This window comes from Macrotis lagotis, chromosome 3, assembly GCF_037893015.1.
Source record: "Macrotis lagotis isolate mMagLag1 chromosome 3, bilby.v1.9.chrom.fasta, whole genome shotgun sequence".
NCBI lineage: Eukaryota > Metazoa > Chordata > Mammalia > Peramelemorphia > Peramelidae > Macrotis > Macrotis lagotis.
The window spans coordinates 244,558,645-244,575,695 of NC_133660.1; the positions used below are offsets into that span (position 1 = coordinate 244,558,645).

General features: G+C 35.7%; 1 protein-coding gene across 7 annotated transcripts in view; it reads left to right on the forward strand.

The window, feature by feature from the left end:
- Positions 1-17,051, forward strand: part of NAV2 (neuron navigator 2) — a 436,581-nt gene that overhangs the window by 119,966 nt on the left and 299,564 nt on the right. For all 7 annotated transcript variants that reach the window (XM_074230361.1, XM_074230362.1, XM_074230365.1 and 4 more), the window contains exons 2-3: positions 6,998-7,115; positions 10,859-10,911. In XM_074230361.1, coding sequence (XP_074086462.1) covers positions 6,998-7,115; positions 10,859-10,911 — 171 coding nt within the window. The remainder of the gene's footprint in view (positions 1-6,997; positions 7,116-10,858; positions 10,912-17,051) is intronic.

Consider the following 17,051-nt stretch of genomic DNA (forward strand, 5'->3'; position numbering starts at 1 on the left):
AATGGAGTAAGAAAAGACTTATGAGAGGCAGAACAGAAGTAGATGTAGGGGAACATAATCTGTTTTAGATGTGTATTAGTAAGGAGTTAATTATACTGATAAGATTACAAATCTGAAATAAGTTAGAGAGACAGAGACCCAGAGAGATATGTCCTCTCTAATTCAGAGGAAGACTGTAAGACTTGGAATATGAGGGAATTTGTTTTGTTTTGTTTTGTTTTGTGGTTTCTTATCAAAAGTCAATTGTGGACATGCAAGTCCAATTGTTATAGGGTATTATTGAAAGACATTAATTTGAACTGAATTTATTTATTCTTCTGGTACTTTCCACTATCCTTTCTCTGTGTGAGTAGATTACACAAGGAAATGCCTGTTCTTTTGGCTGGATTTATTGGACTGATTAATTAATCACATTTATAAAGCTCTATAATGTTTGCTTTAAAGACATTAACTATTTTATCCCCTAAACCAATCTAGTCATGATTATGCCCATTTTAAAGATGAAGCAGAGAGTTTAAGAGTTGTGCCCATTAAAAGAACCAGAGGAAGTATCTGAATCTAGGTCATGAGAGAGCTGAATAGGTTTATCTTTCATAAGAATCAGAGGTAAAATTTGAATTCAGGTCTCCGGACTCTAAGCTCAACTTTCTGTCTACCAAATCATGCTGCTTTCTAACATGGTGGCTCCATCTCAGATAACATGGGGAGTTATTTTAAGATGATGATGATGATGATGATGTTTATCCTTCATTCTTGAAGGAGGTGATGCCATAACAAGAACATTAATTGGATTTGAGTGAGGAGAGGCTGAGCAAGATCACCAACCTCACTTTCTCCTTCAGAGCCACTGGCTCTGGTCCACTGACCAGATATGAATCAGGATGGCTGGAGATGGCCCTAGATGTGAGGCAATCAGAGTTAAGTAACTTGCCCAGGGTCACACAACTAATTAGTATCAAGTGTCTGAGGCTGAATTTGAACTCCCATCCTCCTGATTCTAAGACCAGCGCTCTATCCACTGTGTCACAGCTTCATACTTATAGTATTATTTTAATACCTTTATATGATCATTTGAACACTACTTACATGGGTAAAATCTTGGAAATAAAACCACAGATGCTTCTGTGTACCTCCTTGTTAAATCTAACATTGTCATTAATGTTATTATCATGATGATGTGCTGACAAAATATTCCATTCCTTCCATATTAGAGTGGAATAATGATCAATTTTAAGCAAAGAAAGAAACACTCTTTGAAATTCCATCAGGTAACATAAAATTAATCAAATGAAATTCAGGGTTTCACAGTCTTTAAATTCTTTCTTCATTTTATCTCTTCAAACATTTGACAGCAAGCTCCTTTTCCTGGTGAGGGAATTAGAAAACCATGATTTTTCTCAAGGGTGGAAAATGGTTTCATTGGGTACCCAATTAAATAGGGAAGAAAGAAAGAGCAAAATTCAACAAAAATAAGGGATGTTTGACATGCAATCTATTAGAATTTATGTGGAATATTTGCATTTTTAAAAATTATCATTTTGTTTTCCAATTGGATTTTTTTTGTCATTTCTACTCATGCTCACTTATTTTAAAATAATACTATCATGCTGTATTTAATAGTGTTTATGTCTTTTTAGTTTAGTTTTACTGACATTGTTGTTTTTACATCTCTGGATCTCTTGAACATACCCCTCCTCCCTGCCCAGAGTGCCAGAGGGGAAGAGAGGAGAAAGTGAGTGGTACAGAGAGAGAAAGAAGAAATGTGAAAAGGGGAAGGAGGGAGAGTCAGCATTTTATTTTGTCCATTTCAGGATCAGTCAGGTTTCTTGTGGTAAAGTCAACAGTAAAACTAGACTTGTGAATGGGAAATTCTGGTTAGTTGTAAGATCTTAGTAAATGTTGCTGAACCAGAAATCCGGTTGTGTTTTGACCCTTAAAATCTTTCTAAAAAGAAAGAATTGTTTTTCTTTGCAGATGAAACAAGATGTAGGAAAGGTGATGGGATTGTTGCACATTTTCAATTTTGTAGTATCTCAGTTATCTTCTGCAATTAGTCATTGTCATTTTCTTACAGCTCTTAGAAGGGTTAGTCAAGTGAGATTAGACAAATGGAAAAAATGAGAAGCATTGGGTGAAAATTACAGAAAGGCAGATTTTGGTTCTATGTAGAAGAAAACATCTTAAACTCAGAAGCAATGGGAATTGAAATGTTCTACCTTTAGAGAGAATAGATTTTTGCATACTAGAAATCATAGGATCATAGACCTAGAAATGAATAAAACATAAAGGTCATTTAGTGTATACTTCCAGTTTGTAGATGAGAAAAAAGAAACCTAGGAATATTAAGGTCTTCCAAAAATCTCTGTTCAAATTCTGTCCTTGAATACTTACTTACCATGTGACCCTAGGCAAGCAGAAAGTTATCTGAGCCTCAGTTTCCTCATGTGTAAAATGAGGGGATTGGACTTGATGATATCTAAGGTCCAGATCAGCACCAGACCTTTGATCATGAAGCTATTGCCTTTGACACCAGACAAAAAAATCATTTAACCATTTGTAAATGATGTTATAGGGAGAAACTGTGCTCAGACCTGGGTCATGAGAGATGACCACTATTTCCAAGATTCTAAGATTCTATATGGACCCTGGAAAGTTGAATTTTAAATAAGAGTATTTATTTCCTTGTGATTTATCCTTTTTTATCTTTAGTGGGAAAAATTTCAATTAACAAAGAATTTTTTTGTCAGTTGGGATTCCATTAAACAAAGTTTTAACTGTGTAATGGTAATTTATTTTTCTTCTTATCTCTTCTTTGTCTATTAAACAACAATGACAGAAAATTCTAGTTTGGAAATTCAGTGAGATCCCATTTTGTTGAAGCCTCAAGTGCAGTCAGTTTCTGAAAGATTTACATTTGGCTTTTCTCTTTCTAAAGAAAGCAGTTTATTATTTTCAAACATCTTTGCATAACAATGATCAACTTTTGTTCCCAGGCATTGTTCCCCGTCCTAGAATTTAAACACTTCTCTAATGTGAACATTCATCTACTAATTCATTATTCATTCACAGTGTGGCATGTCCCTGCTTAAATTTGTTTTGTTTAGCCTTGATTTGCTGTAAATAGTGTCATTGGATTTAGTTTCTTTGCCAGGGAATTGGTTTTGGGGAGATTATATCTTTTCAGAAATGTGCCTTTAAATACTATAGAAAGAAAATAGAAAGGAAGGGTGAGAACATACTTCTTTCTAGTTTCCAGTCCTTCTTATTTTAACAACATTAGCAACCACAATCTTTTATCCCCCATTGAACTTTAAGATTCAAAAAGTGTTATATATATATATATATATATATATATATATATATATTTTCTAATGACACCCATTTTGCCCATAAGGAACTAAGGGTTTTGATTAATCCCAAATTAGTGCAATCCCAAGTGATGTGCCCATCAGTTTTGGTACTTTAGAGCAAGTGGGTGGTCTTGATAAAGCAGACAGAAGATATATCTTAGAAGTGATTATATATGATATTCAGCATATTCAAGCATTTGACTAGGATCTGTATGACCAAAAGACATTTCCCAATCGATAAGTCATCAAAGGACACAAAAGATACTTCTCAAAGGAAGAATTGCAAGTTATTAATTAAAGCAGCCTTGTTCTTTATCACTCATAATAAGATAAAGGCAAATCAAAGCATATCTGGGGTTTCAGCCAGCAAGCAGTCAAAACTTTGTATCCTCAGTACCTAGGACAGAGCTTTGGTAGTTAGCTCTTTAATTATCATCATCATCACTCAGTGTTGACATTTATATGTTCTTCATGTCTTAAAAGGGGAGTTATAATTATTATCACATTTGGTCCCCTCATCAAGTTTAGGAGATAGGCACTATTATTATTTCCATTTTACAGATGTGGAAATTGAGACTGAAAGTGGTTAAGTAACTTTCCCAGAGTCACATACATAAAAAGTGCTTAGACAGGAATTAAATTCAGATATTCCCTGTCTCCAGGTCTAACAATTTACAAACTTTACCACCCAGCTGCTTTTAATAGATGCTTGTGATTAATGCCTTTGAGTCCAATGTGCTAACACTGGTTTCCATGATCCCCCCCCATTTTCATTTTAAAGAATTCCACAATTTAAGCAAATAGAGACTCAACAAAGTCATTGTAATTGTACTCTAAAATTTGCTCAGCCATTTTCCATCATATCTGACTTTTCATAACCTCATTTGGGGTTTTCTTTGCAAAGATACTGAATGATTTGCTATTTCCTTCTCCAGCTCAATTTACACAGGAGGGAATTAAGACTGAGTTGCCTAGGGTCACACAGCTGGTAGGTGGTCTGAGGTCAGATTTGAACTCAGGAAGAGGAGTCTTCTTATTTCTGAGTTCTGTACTTTCTCCACTGTACCACCTAACTGTCCCATACACATCAAGTTCCATATAAAAGGTGGGAAAACATTTTCCATTTGGGAATGTTCAGGTCAGACTCTGATACTGGATTATTTTCTTTATGATTACCCTACCATTAAATAACAATTTTAAAAGAAAGTCATTAATTTCTGCGGGATATGTGTTACAGAAGAAAAGATGGGAAGGGCTAGAGAGAGAGACTGCCAGCTACCAAGAATTCTCCCAAGTACTCAATCAGAAGCAATTCTAATTGACTTGCTTCAATAACCAGAATTAGGTTCTGGAACCTTAGAGAGTTCAGTGCTTCTGTAAGTCTATTTCTGATTCCCTTCATGGAGGAGGGAAATCTATTTCTGGCTTACTTGTTGTTGAACTTTACTAGTTGAGGGGGAAAAAGCTTCCCTTCCTGCCTATTGAAATCTTTAATCATTGGTCAGCTCCTTCTTTTGATCAAGCATTAAGAGCATTAGGAAGTATTGGTTATTGGGTCCTGACTGAATTGCCAAATGTACCTAGCCTGGCTACCTCTGGTTCTTAAGTGAGAGAGAATAATTTAATATATGCTTGATTAGTGGAAATGGGTTTTCTTTGCTTTTGAGATTTGGGGGGAAATGATGACCTTCTAAAATCCCAATAATTGATTCATTTAGAGTAGGAGTTCTTAACTTATTTTATGACATGGAGCTCTTTGGCTGTCTGGGGAAGCCTGTGAACTCCTTCTAGGAACAATATTTTAAATGTATAAAATAAATTGTACTGGGTTTTAAAGTTTGACCTCTAAAATTTAGAACCCTAAAACACAGGGTTAAAATAACAGTAGGAAAAAATATGGATTAGATATGAAGTTTTATTCTCTGGGATTTATCATTTAAGCTATAGGAAATGTAGACCCTTTAAAAATGACCCCACCAAGCTGAAGGAGATCAGAAAACTTATACAGCCACTAGGGAAGGGGAACAGAATATACATAACAAGAATAGACAAAAACTTTAAACTTGGAGACCATTCTATTATTGATATCAAAGAGAACCATCCTGCTACAATGCCATTTTGCCCAAGGGAAGTAACATTTTTATGAGTTTAAGTAGCAGGAGGGCTGGGCAAGTACACTTGGACTAAGGAGGGCTGTATCATCCTTTTAATTTATAAAGGACACAATTCTTTTCTGAACTATGGAGGGCTGGACAAGACTTCCTTTCAAAGTCTTACAAGTGATCTTTAGTTTTATAGTTTTATAAAAGCTTATAGTAAATTATTCTTTGACAATAAGGGACCCCATTATATTATAGTGAAACATAGTTATCAAAATATTTTTAAAATAAGTTCATGGATCCTAGGTTAAGAAGCCCTTGTTTACAGCAGAATGGACATTTAATGATCATCTAGTCCAACCCCCTTTTCTGACAGATGAGGCAATTGAGGGAAACAGGGTCCCATGGCTGGTATGTGTCTGAGGTCAGATTTGGACTCAGGAAAATGAGTCTTCCTGACTCTAGGTCTGACATTCTTTATACACTATGCCATTTAACAGCCTTTTTAATCTTAAAGGAAACAAAAAATTGAAAATTGGTCTATGGAATCTTCGATGATTTTGTAGCACTTCTCAAGTTCCATGAATAAGAGATATAAGCCTAGTTCATTTACCATAGGCACCAACTTTCATAATTCTAGAAAAAATCATAACAATAACAACAATAATGATAACTAGTGACAAGTTTGCAGAGTACTTTTACATCTGTCACAACTCTAGAAGACAGTTCATTATTATCTTCATTTGATAGATGCAGGAACTGAGACTGAGAAAGATGATTTGCTGAGATCACATAATAAGTAAGATAAGATTCCAGCTCACATAAACTTAAACTCCAGAACTCTACTACCCAACCACTTCAACCTTACTCCCTTCTCTTTGGAGATATTTGTCATACAGATGTAATCATTGGAGTTTGCCACCCCCCCCACACACTCTTTTGTCTTAAGAATCCCAACAATTAACATGAGATTTGACTTTCAAATTAAACTGATTTCATTTTTTGTTTGTTGTGGTAAACATAAGGTTGTAAGTGATTCAGCTCCTACAAAAGTAATTGAAGTGTTGATGCTTTAACATTTTACTCCTTTAAAGGGACTCAGAAGCCTGAAAATTTCATTAAATTAACTCATTAACCTGAAATGGCCCATTAAAAGGCATCCTTTGGGGCAACAATTTCCCCTTAATGTTTTCTCTATAAAGGGGAAAGTTCTCTGTGTGAAAAATAGGGCTATGGTTTCTCTACCCTACCCATTGCTGACTCTTTTAGTTCCGTGTCTGCTGTTCTATTCAGACTTTCACATGTTTTTGAAACTGTCTTTAGATTTCCCCAAGCCCTGATGTCAGATCTCTCAATAGGGTACAGCTAAACTATAGTAAGCTTGAATGCTTCATCAGTACAATGCTTCTAATGTTAATGGTGTTTAAATGGTCTCAGATAGAAGTAAGGCTGATTCCTAGGGTCCAGGGATTGCCATGTGTTTGAAAGCTAGGTGGGGAGTCTAATTGGAACCTAAGTCAAGAATTGTTTTATTTTGTTTTTCTACAGATCTACACAGACTGGGCCAATCACTATCTAGCAAAATCAGGTCATAAACGTTTAATCAAAGATCTCCAGCAAGATGTAACGGATGGTGTCTTATTGGCTGAAATCATCCAGGTTGTAGGTAAGTATACAATTTTGTGTTGTGTTCTGTGTGTCACATGAGGACCAGGCCCCTTATAAAGAGATACAGAAGAGAGGACTGGGGTGCGGCATCAAGCTCCTCAAGGGTAAAGTCAGGTTTCAATCCCATAAATCAGAGCAATTTTATTCATCTATAAGCTAAGATAAAATATAAGATTTTCTTGATGTGACCATTTACACCGAAAAAAGCATATTAAAAAGAAAAAAGCAAATGTTTCATTGTTTTTCCGTCCTTTGTCTTGCTATTTTCTTTATGTATTTAATTAGTGAATAGTCTAGAATGATTTCTCTCAAGCAGCATAGTGCTAAATTGATCATTTCAAATTCAGCTGGAGTTTAAAAGTCAAAGTGTAGTTAGGAAAAAGGATGATGATATCTAGTTTTAAAGCAGGGAGGGAATGGAGATTAGAAGAGAAAGGGAAAAGGGAAAACAGGTCTACCTGTATTTAAAGAGGAGGAAGGGGGTTGAATCTGGTGAAAAGATACAATAAGATTGGTCATCTTTGCTTCTCAATCTCTTGCCATGTTCCTCACCGTCCTTTTAGTGTTGCACCACCAATGGTCATCCATACTGAAAGGCTCTGAGCAAGCTAGAAGACAAAGGAGGCTGATGAGCAAGAATTAGACTATAGTCCCTGGTGGGGGAAATGAAATCTCATGCAAAAAAAAGCTACTGAGAGTTGGAGAAAAAAATAATTCAGAGGCTGCAAGCTGGACATAGACATTGCTGGTCTTCCCCAATTATTGGACATGACCTTCATTTGTGTGTTGGATTGGGCAGTCCTCCCTGGAAAAGTTTGATAGAGAAGGAACTAGGTTTTGAGTTGAATATGGAAATCATAATTCAGATAGGTGTTTCTCTGAAACCCTCATGTCATCTTGAGGCCAAAAGTTTCTTTTATTTCTCATGGGAGTAGGTTGAAAGAAAAAGACTCCATCTTTTCCTATATTATGGGAAGACTTTCCTGGCATGGTGATAGAGTTGGCAAGCATGAGAACTAGAAGACAATAACTGTACTTTTTAAAAAGGGATCAGTGATCTGATTGCATATGGTATCCATTCCTTGAATGCAGTTTGAGATATTGCAGTGAAATCTTATTTATCTAAAAGTTGGGAAATCTAAGTTTTTGTCCAAGTTCCACAATTATCTAGACATATATCTCATCATAGCTTTAAAACTAATCAAAACCAAAAGATTCTCCTTGCCTCTATAGTCTCATCTGTAAGATGAAAATTATAATATGTGATGTGGCTAATTCAGGGTGGTGTAGTGAGAATTATAAAATACAGATTCAGAACTAGGAGAACCTCAGAGTTTAAGTAATCCAGTGCCTTCATCCTTCAAATGGAAAAATTGAGGCACAGGAAGGTAAAGTGGTTTATCTAAGGTCATACAGGTAATAAGAATTAGAGCTGGTAAGTGAGCCTATTAATACTGTGAAAAGTATAACACAAATAACTTTAAGGCTGTATTTTTTTTTATTCTTATTATTTATTATGGATAAGCTGACATGGGTTTCAGGTCATCTCACCACCACCCTGTGTTCTTCAGTTCCCTAAACTACCCAAAGGGAGGTGTAAGATCTCCAAAGCATATTAGATAAATATTCTGGTGTGCCAGGTCATTCAGCATATTCAAGAGGCTCAATGAACTGTGAATATTTAGCTTGTAGAGGAGAAGACTTGGAGAGGGGGGACATGATAGCTGTCTTCAAGTATTTGAAGAGCTGTCATAGAGGAGAGGGATTCAACTTGTATTGTCTGGCCCACAGTGCAGAACTATAAGCAGTGAAAATTTCAGAGAGGCAGATTTGACTGGGAGGAAGGAACTACTTCCTCTCAGCAAAAGTTTTCCACAAGTTGACCTGCAGGAGGTAGCAGGTTCCCTCCTCTGGGAGCCTTCAAATATGAAAGAGAAAGATGCTGTGGGAGTGATGTGGTGAAGTATGGGTGGATTAGATGATACCAAAAGCCCTTCTGTGAAGGGTGTTTGTCAGAAGAAATTCTGTGAAAGGTGTTGTTCAGAAGAAATCAATATGTTTCTTAAAACTAGACTTGTTTACTCCTTTCTCTCTCAACAGCAGACTCAAATCCAATAGCTGAAAATGTACACTGATTCTGTACAATTAATTAAATCACTGTTTAAGTGTAATAAAGGAAACACTAAAATTTTAGATAAGATAAGCCTCTAATGCATTAACTATTAATGCTTATTGTCTCCAGATGGAATTTAAAGAACTTAGGGTATTTTGAGAATGATGGTCTAGAACCATGAACATAAATGTTTTGTTTCTTAAATTGGATGAGTGTAATCTGAAATGGACAACTTCTGAACCTGAACATCATTGAATGGGTTATGGGAAAATAAAGCAGTCACCTTGAATTTAGAAAATCAAATTTATTCTTAATTATAATACCAAGACCAAGACCAAGACCATTGCATCTTTCCTGTGACACTGTTTGCGTTTTTTGTCCTGGTTGTGTGCATTAATAATTATTGATTTTACATTATTGTTGTTGTTTACTTTTTCACATCTCTTTTTGCAGCGAAAAGAGATTTAGCTTTTTCAAAATGTATATGCTAAGTCCTTAATTGAAATGCTTGAGGAACAGGATATTCTAGTCCAAGAAATATTTTCCTCATCTGGGCCTCATTGAATATTCATTAATCAAATTAATAACTCAACAAGCTTTAACAGGCACCCCACTGTGTGCTAAGTTTTCTGGATATGAAAACAAAATTGAAAAACAAATTCCTGTTTTTAAGGGACCTATAGTCTAGAGGGGGAGACCACATATTTATTTATGATCATAAATAGTAAGTAATTTGGGGAGGGAAGAAAGCAACCATGAAGGAGGGTGGGAGGTAGAAATTAACTTGAAGAAAGTAAGGGTTTCTATGAGTTGAAGGATTATTAAGGACACTATATGTCAGATGCCAAGATAGCTGGAGTTTTCTACGATTTTGAAAGACTCCAAAAAAAATTCATTATTATGCTCTATTAGCTGTTGTGTTTTGGGATATTTTCCTTCAGTGACAAAATATATTCATCTTGAGAATCTTCCCTTTGGTAACCTTTTATTTGAGAATGAATTTTTAATTCATTGAAAGTCATCTTTTTGTTTGTTTGTTTACTTTCTTTTAGAGATGGGTCAATAGATGGATAAGTCATTGAATTTCCCAGGGCCTCCAATTCCCCTCTTTTATTCTCAACTATCTTCTCAAAGCCTAAACCTCTTATTTGAGACTGTACTTAGAGCACATGGGTGAATGACCCTAGAGGAGTGTGGAGAGGATGGGTTGTCTTGGTCTGTTTTGTAGCCCCTACATTCAGGATTGTATTTTCTCAGAATTCCGTCTATTTGGGGCCATTCAGACCTATTGTAGTTGAAGCTGGTTGCTCTTGGGCATCTTCATTCCCAGGTTCCCAGACAAGTATTTCAGTGATGCACCATCATTTTAAGGAGCGTCATCCCTGCAGTTGTTGCCTTTTAAAATGAGTATGGCCTTGCTCCAGCTGTCCCTGGAGGAATGGCCTCTGAATAAATCCCTGAGCTTGTTCGGTGTGTCTCAATATTTCACACGCTTGGTTGCTTTGGCCAGCCCCACTTTTAGGCCCCTGGAGGTGCAGCCAGCAACGGGGGCCTTGGAAATAGCTGTTCTAAAGGTTTTCTCTCTTGGTTTCAAGAAACAAACTCAATTTATTCTCCTTATTTTTCAGCAAATGAAAAGATTGAAGACATCAATGGCTGTCCAAAGAATAGATCTCAAATGGTAAGTAGTCCAGGACCTGCAGTGTTGGATATGTTTAATATCCTCCTTCTTCTAGATTATTCAGATGGTTTGAAAATATTCCCATGTGATCCTTTATTCTAGGAACAGATTTGGATATAGGGGGAAGGGATACATGGTCAACTAACAGGCTTCTCTAGTGGCATTATTTTTTCTTCTGTAACCTTTGTGAATAAACCTTGTCCTTAAAATGTCTAGTAGCTTATTGGTTTTTAGAAACATGCTATGCTGATTTGATCCAGTGATATAAATATTTCTGAGAGATGTTAAAAATATGACTGTTAAATTATCTTGGCTGAAAGATCCCAAATAGTTTGCATATTTTAATATAACACAGAGGTATTAATAGAAGTCAAAAATACAGAGATTTTCCAGGGAAGCCTTAAGAAGTAGTATAATGTGTGTTCTGACAGAATTTTGAAGATATCCCTTTGCATTTTTTTTGTATTGATGTTTTAAATCAGCTCTTTTTTTAAAGAACCCTACAGACTTATTTTTGAAATGAAACTGAATAATTTAGCACTCAGAAAAAAAGTTAGAATAAATGTGATAATAGTAAGCCCTTAGTTTTTCATCTTTAAAATGGTTTGTAAGTAGGATAGCCAATGAATGAGTTTCACTTGAGTCTAGCAATGCCTATTCATTAAAAAAAAGTATCATGGAACATTTAAGGAAATTCTTTATACTTAGAGTTAATTTGCTGCCAACATTCCAAATGAAATCAATTTTTGTCTTTTCTTCTAATGTGATTCAATTTAAGAAACATTTAAAAAAAATTTTAAGACACATTTTAGAAGACATCTATTTAATAGGCAATCTTTAGACTCATGGTATGACATCTATTGTTTGTTATGGCTTGTTCAGATTTAAATTCATTATAACCCCTCCTTTGCTCACCCTGCCCCCATCCAAAATTTCTCTTTCCTTTTTAGTTATTTTTATTTATGGAAGTGTTTTCCACATAAGAGTTGTAGGACATTACTTTTTAACATGCCCCATGAAATCACTTTCTCTGCAGGCTAGTTTTATGCTTGAGGGGCTTTTTTTCCCCCCTTTGATCCAGATGATGACCATTTATTTCACAGGAAAATCCATATATAGATATATCACTGCTTCTTTTGCTTTGAAAATCTTGGCTGCTATTTTTACTAGTGCCCTGGCAGCTGTCTGGAGTATAAATAATTGAGAAAATTTGGAAGATCACTAACTTAACCATTAGGTTAAGCATGCCAGGCATGTCTTTGCATGAAATAGGTTCATTTATTTTGAAAATTGAATTGGATTCATTTTTCATGCCCCATTTCATTGTGTAAGTAGGGGGCTGGCATCTGAAAATGATGTCCTTTTTTCCCAAAAGATTGGATTATAATTCTTTGTGTGTGCATGTATACTTTTGGAAGTGTCCCTTTCCATTAAAGGTAAAGTCAGTCTCCAAAATCAAATTATTATAAGTCAAGTTCCAAAGGAGTATCAATTTTTATGCAAATAGATGTGTATATCTATGTGTGTATCCATATCATCTCTAGCTATATTATATGTATTACTATATGACACGTACATACATATATTATTCTAAAAAGTCTTAGTAAGTTTTGAAATATTAAAATGGGGGTGGCTAGGTGGCGCAGTGGATAAAGCACCAGCCCTGGAGTCAGGAGTACCGGACAGGAGACCTGTCTGGTCTCAGACACTTAATAATTACCTAGCTGTATGGCCTTGGGCAAGCCACTTAACCCCATTTACCTTGCAAAAAACTGAAAAAAACCCAAAAAAGAAATATTAAAATGTTACTATACTATTGTAATTTTATCAGTGATTGATAGGACCATGGGTTGTTCTTAAATATAGAAATAAATATAGAAAAGCTAAAACCTATCATTTTCAGAGAGATGGAGCACAGAGCTATTCTGAGCATAGGATTCTAATCCAGGAAAATGCTTCACTCCTATAGTCATGTGATTATGTAGAAAATGAAAAGTATGGTAATAAAAGCAGAAAATTGAATAACATAGATTTAAACCAAAGAGAAAAATTTGGTTATACAGATCTGTCTGCCATCAGAGAAGCTCTCCTACTCTGACAAGCATTTTTCCCTCTTAAAATAATATAAAAATGTACAACGATATGTGAAATAGCTTTGTCTTCAGGGGTACATAAATAATATTAAATTTGACTTAAGAGTTTACTTCCAGATGGATGGGTTTGTCTCTGTTTGTTTGTTTACTTTTTAAAAAATTAGCTTTGTCAATTATATTTTACCCAGGGTAATATTACAATAACAGCAATGACAATATCATAGGATTTCCTTCATAAAATCTTGTGAGATGGATAATGCATGTATTATACCCATTTTAAAGATTATGAAACTGAGGTTCAGAGAGGGCAACTTGGACTCCAGGACCCTGGAAGGAGTCCTGAACTTTTTCTTTGAATTTGGAGTTGTGGGATCTCATACTTTTTAACTCTGTGACCTTGGGAAAGTCACTTGACTTTCTGGGTCTCTAGTTCCTTGTGAATAAAATGGTTGGAGGAATATGTGTAGCAGTTTGATTATATGTAAAATGTCACCTAAATTGCCCTAGATCTAAGTAGTATATTATTATATAGCAGTGTATAATAGTAGTATTATAAGTTGTATATATTATATATTGCCCAGGACTATGTGGCTAAGTCAGTGACAATGGTCTGATCAGAGCTTAGGGCTCCTCTGACCCCAAGAATTTTACATTATATTTAGTTAATCTTCTAAGAAATCATTCTTTGTAAGGATCAATTGTTGCAGGAGTCTAGATGGCACATGAAAGTCAAACTGTGCAGAAAAAAGGAGACTGCAGGCAAATGTGGATACTGAGAGTTAATCTTGATATTATCAACTAAATGAACTGGATGTCTATTCTCACTGGATGTAACAGATATAAAATATTGAATCTTTGTCAATAAAACAGGAGAGTTATCATTGAAGCAGTAAGGATCTTATCATTTTGCCTCATTGTTACCCTTCAGTTTTATGTTTGCAAAATGAAAATAAGTATGTCAACATTAAAGTGTTTGAGAAGGATGGAAGATAACAAGAAGTACCGGAGAAAAAGGATCATTAGCCACCCACTTTATTTTTTTTTCCCTCCCTGCCCAACTCTGAGCCAGGTGGTTTAGGTGGGAGAGACATTATCTACTTCTCTCATCTCTCAGTAGACAGTCATGGTTGACTTGCTGACAGCTCTTACCCTTCCCAGAATGCAGGAAAGAAATTGGATTACTAATGAGTTGAACAAACCCCTTTGGAATAGTATGAGGAAAGAGACTTCCAGTGAAATCATGGACTAAACTCAACATACATATTATTATTATGGCTTTTAATATAAGTGTTGACATTTACGAATTCTGTAAGCCCTCTCCTGGTAACATGGTATTGGCTCATTCATTTTCTTGAACAGCAGAATACGTCAATTATTTCCACCTATTCTTTCTGAGTTTTAGTACTAATCTCCTCCCTCAGTGATCAAATCCTGTCCTTTGTTGTTCCAAGTTCCAAAAACTTTTATGAGTGTCTATGACCATGAAAATAACCCATAGTCCTCATTTCCTAGATTTTCAGGTCTTTTAAACTCTAACATAAGTCCTCTGCTTTCTTAGCACCATTCTTATTGAGAAGACTCATCATTGGAAATGAAAATGAATGATGTGCATTTTTTTTCAATAACTCATATGAAAATCATCCTTATCCAGCAATGTCAGATTAGAGTAATAGGAATCATGGAAACACACCAACCTGCAGAAGAATAGAGATACTGTTCAACAAGGAAATCCCTCAACTCATTAGTGTACCTCTTGAATTACATTTCTATTTCATAATGACCATGACACTAGTTAAATTTCTTGAGGGTAGGAATAGTTTCAACATGTCATTGCTTGGTCTAATTGTTGTTTAATAAAATGTTTGTCAAACTACATTGAAAATACTTGTACATCCTAACTCACTGAAGAGAAGAGATGCCATTTCCAATATACTGATTTTTTTTTTTTGGTTTGGTGAAATCTGGGAATCTTTATTGATACTCTAAAACAGTAGTACCTTCTGATTGAAAGGGCAAAAATCCTTCCTAATGATGGTTGGAACATCATTCAGAACATTTTTACCACTAAATGATCAAAACCTAAATCCCTTATAAGAGAGGCTTTGCTAGCTTTCAGGTTAGAACTTTTTTTTAAGGTTTTTTCAAGGCAATGGGGTTAAGTGGCCTTACACAGCTAGGTAATTATCAAGTATCTGAGGCCAGATTTGAACCTCAGGGACTCCTGACTCCAGGGCAGGTGCTCTATCCACTGCACTACCTAGTTGCCCCCAGGTTAGGACTTAATAATTTGAATGGGAGTACAGTTTTGTTTTTTAACCAATGTTTGGGAAGAGCTCTTGCCCTATTTTGCATAGAATGTACATGACTGATCCCAGCATCCCAATACTCCCAGAATTCCAGTTTAGAGAGTCAACAAGGAAAAAATTATCCCTCAGTTCTCAACTGTAGGGAGTATGAGACTGTTAACATTGTAGTCACTATGGAAGAAATCAGGAGCAGTTTGCTAATTGAGTTTCTTCACTTTTGCCACATATTGGATCATTTGAAGAAGGATTTTGGTATCAGGACATCATCCATGTGGTTTCATCTGGAGAAGCAGAACAGCATAGTCTAATGAAGCAAATGACCCTGAGTTAAAACCCTACTTCCGAAGTGGTATGTGGTCATGAGCAGTACCTTAGCTAAGTCTTGATTTTCTTATCTGTAAAATGGATATAATAGAACCTACTAGGTCCTACTGCTGACGACTATTTTGAGTCTTGATTGCGATAATGTATGCTGAACTCTTTGCAAACTTTTTAAAGAACAATATAGATTTTTGGTAATTATTATATCATCTTGCAGGTTGATTAGTGCTTTTTGTTTTAATTTACTCCTCAGATCCTAAATACTTATTTCTACCTTTTTTCTAACCCCGATCCCTAAAGTCCTGTCCTCTTGGTTCTTAAGTAAGTTTATGTTTGTCAGTCAAAACTCAGAAACCCATAGCAACAGAGGGGCATCTCTTTTACTGTCATATGATTTATCCACAGATCTCTGTTAGCTAGGAAGGAGACCTGCTGCTTGGAGACATGCCACAGAGACCGACTTAACTCCTCAAAGGACTCTCTGATACTCATGGCGAAATGTTGAGCTGAGGAATAGCCAACAGTACTTGCTCTCTTAATGTTTTTAATTTAAGAAGCTTGGCTTTGTTCCTGATGACAGTAGTTGCTAGGTTTATAAAGCCCTTGGACTGGAAAGTCCCTGTCTTGTGTTTTCCTCTGTCTGATGGAAAATGTTTTAAAAACAGGTTTAGGTGATGCAATGTGAGGAAACACATGGATGAACAGTATGGAGGAGGGTTATCTCTTCCAAATGATTGACCTGTAAAAGTCTGTTTGGTCTTCCACTGGCCACATTTCACTTTGGCAAGAGTTTTGTTGATCCTTAGGATAGAATGGTATAGTGAGAGGAGATTAAAATTCCTACCATAGATCCCCCACCTAGCACAAGCTTCTTGAGGGTAAGGTAGGCAGCCAGGTAGTGGAGTGGATAGAGTGCTGGGCCAAGAGTCAGGAAGACTCCTTTCTGAGTTCAAATCTGATCTCAGACACTTACTAACTGTGTGACCCTGAGTAAGTGACTTTTAACATTTTTTGCCTCAGTTATCTCATGTGTATGTTTTGTTGTTATTCAGTCATGTCCAACTTTTCATGTTAGAAATAGAAGAGTCATTTGCCATTTCCTTCTCCAGTTCATTAATGAGGAAACTGAGGCAAAACAGGATTGTGATTTCCCAGGGTAGTCCAGATAATAAGTGTTGTTATTTCCATCTTCAGATCATTTTACTAAGGTCCTGAATTTGAATATGAACTCTACCAATTATTTCATTGTATGACCCTGTGAACAAAACACTAAATATGTCAGGCCTTCAGTTTCCTCATCTATAAAACTAATTGGACAAATGACCTTCAGTGTTCTTTATGGTTCCAAATATATAATTATTCCTATAAAACTGAAAAAGGCAATGATAAGAAGGATATAAAACAGCCAGAGACTTTATCT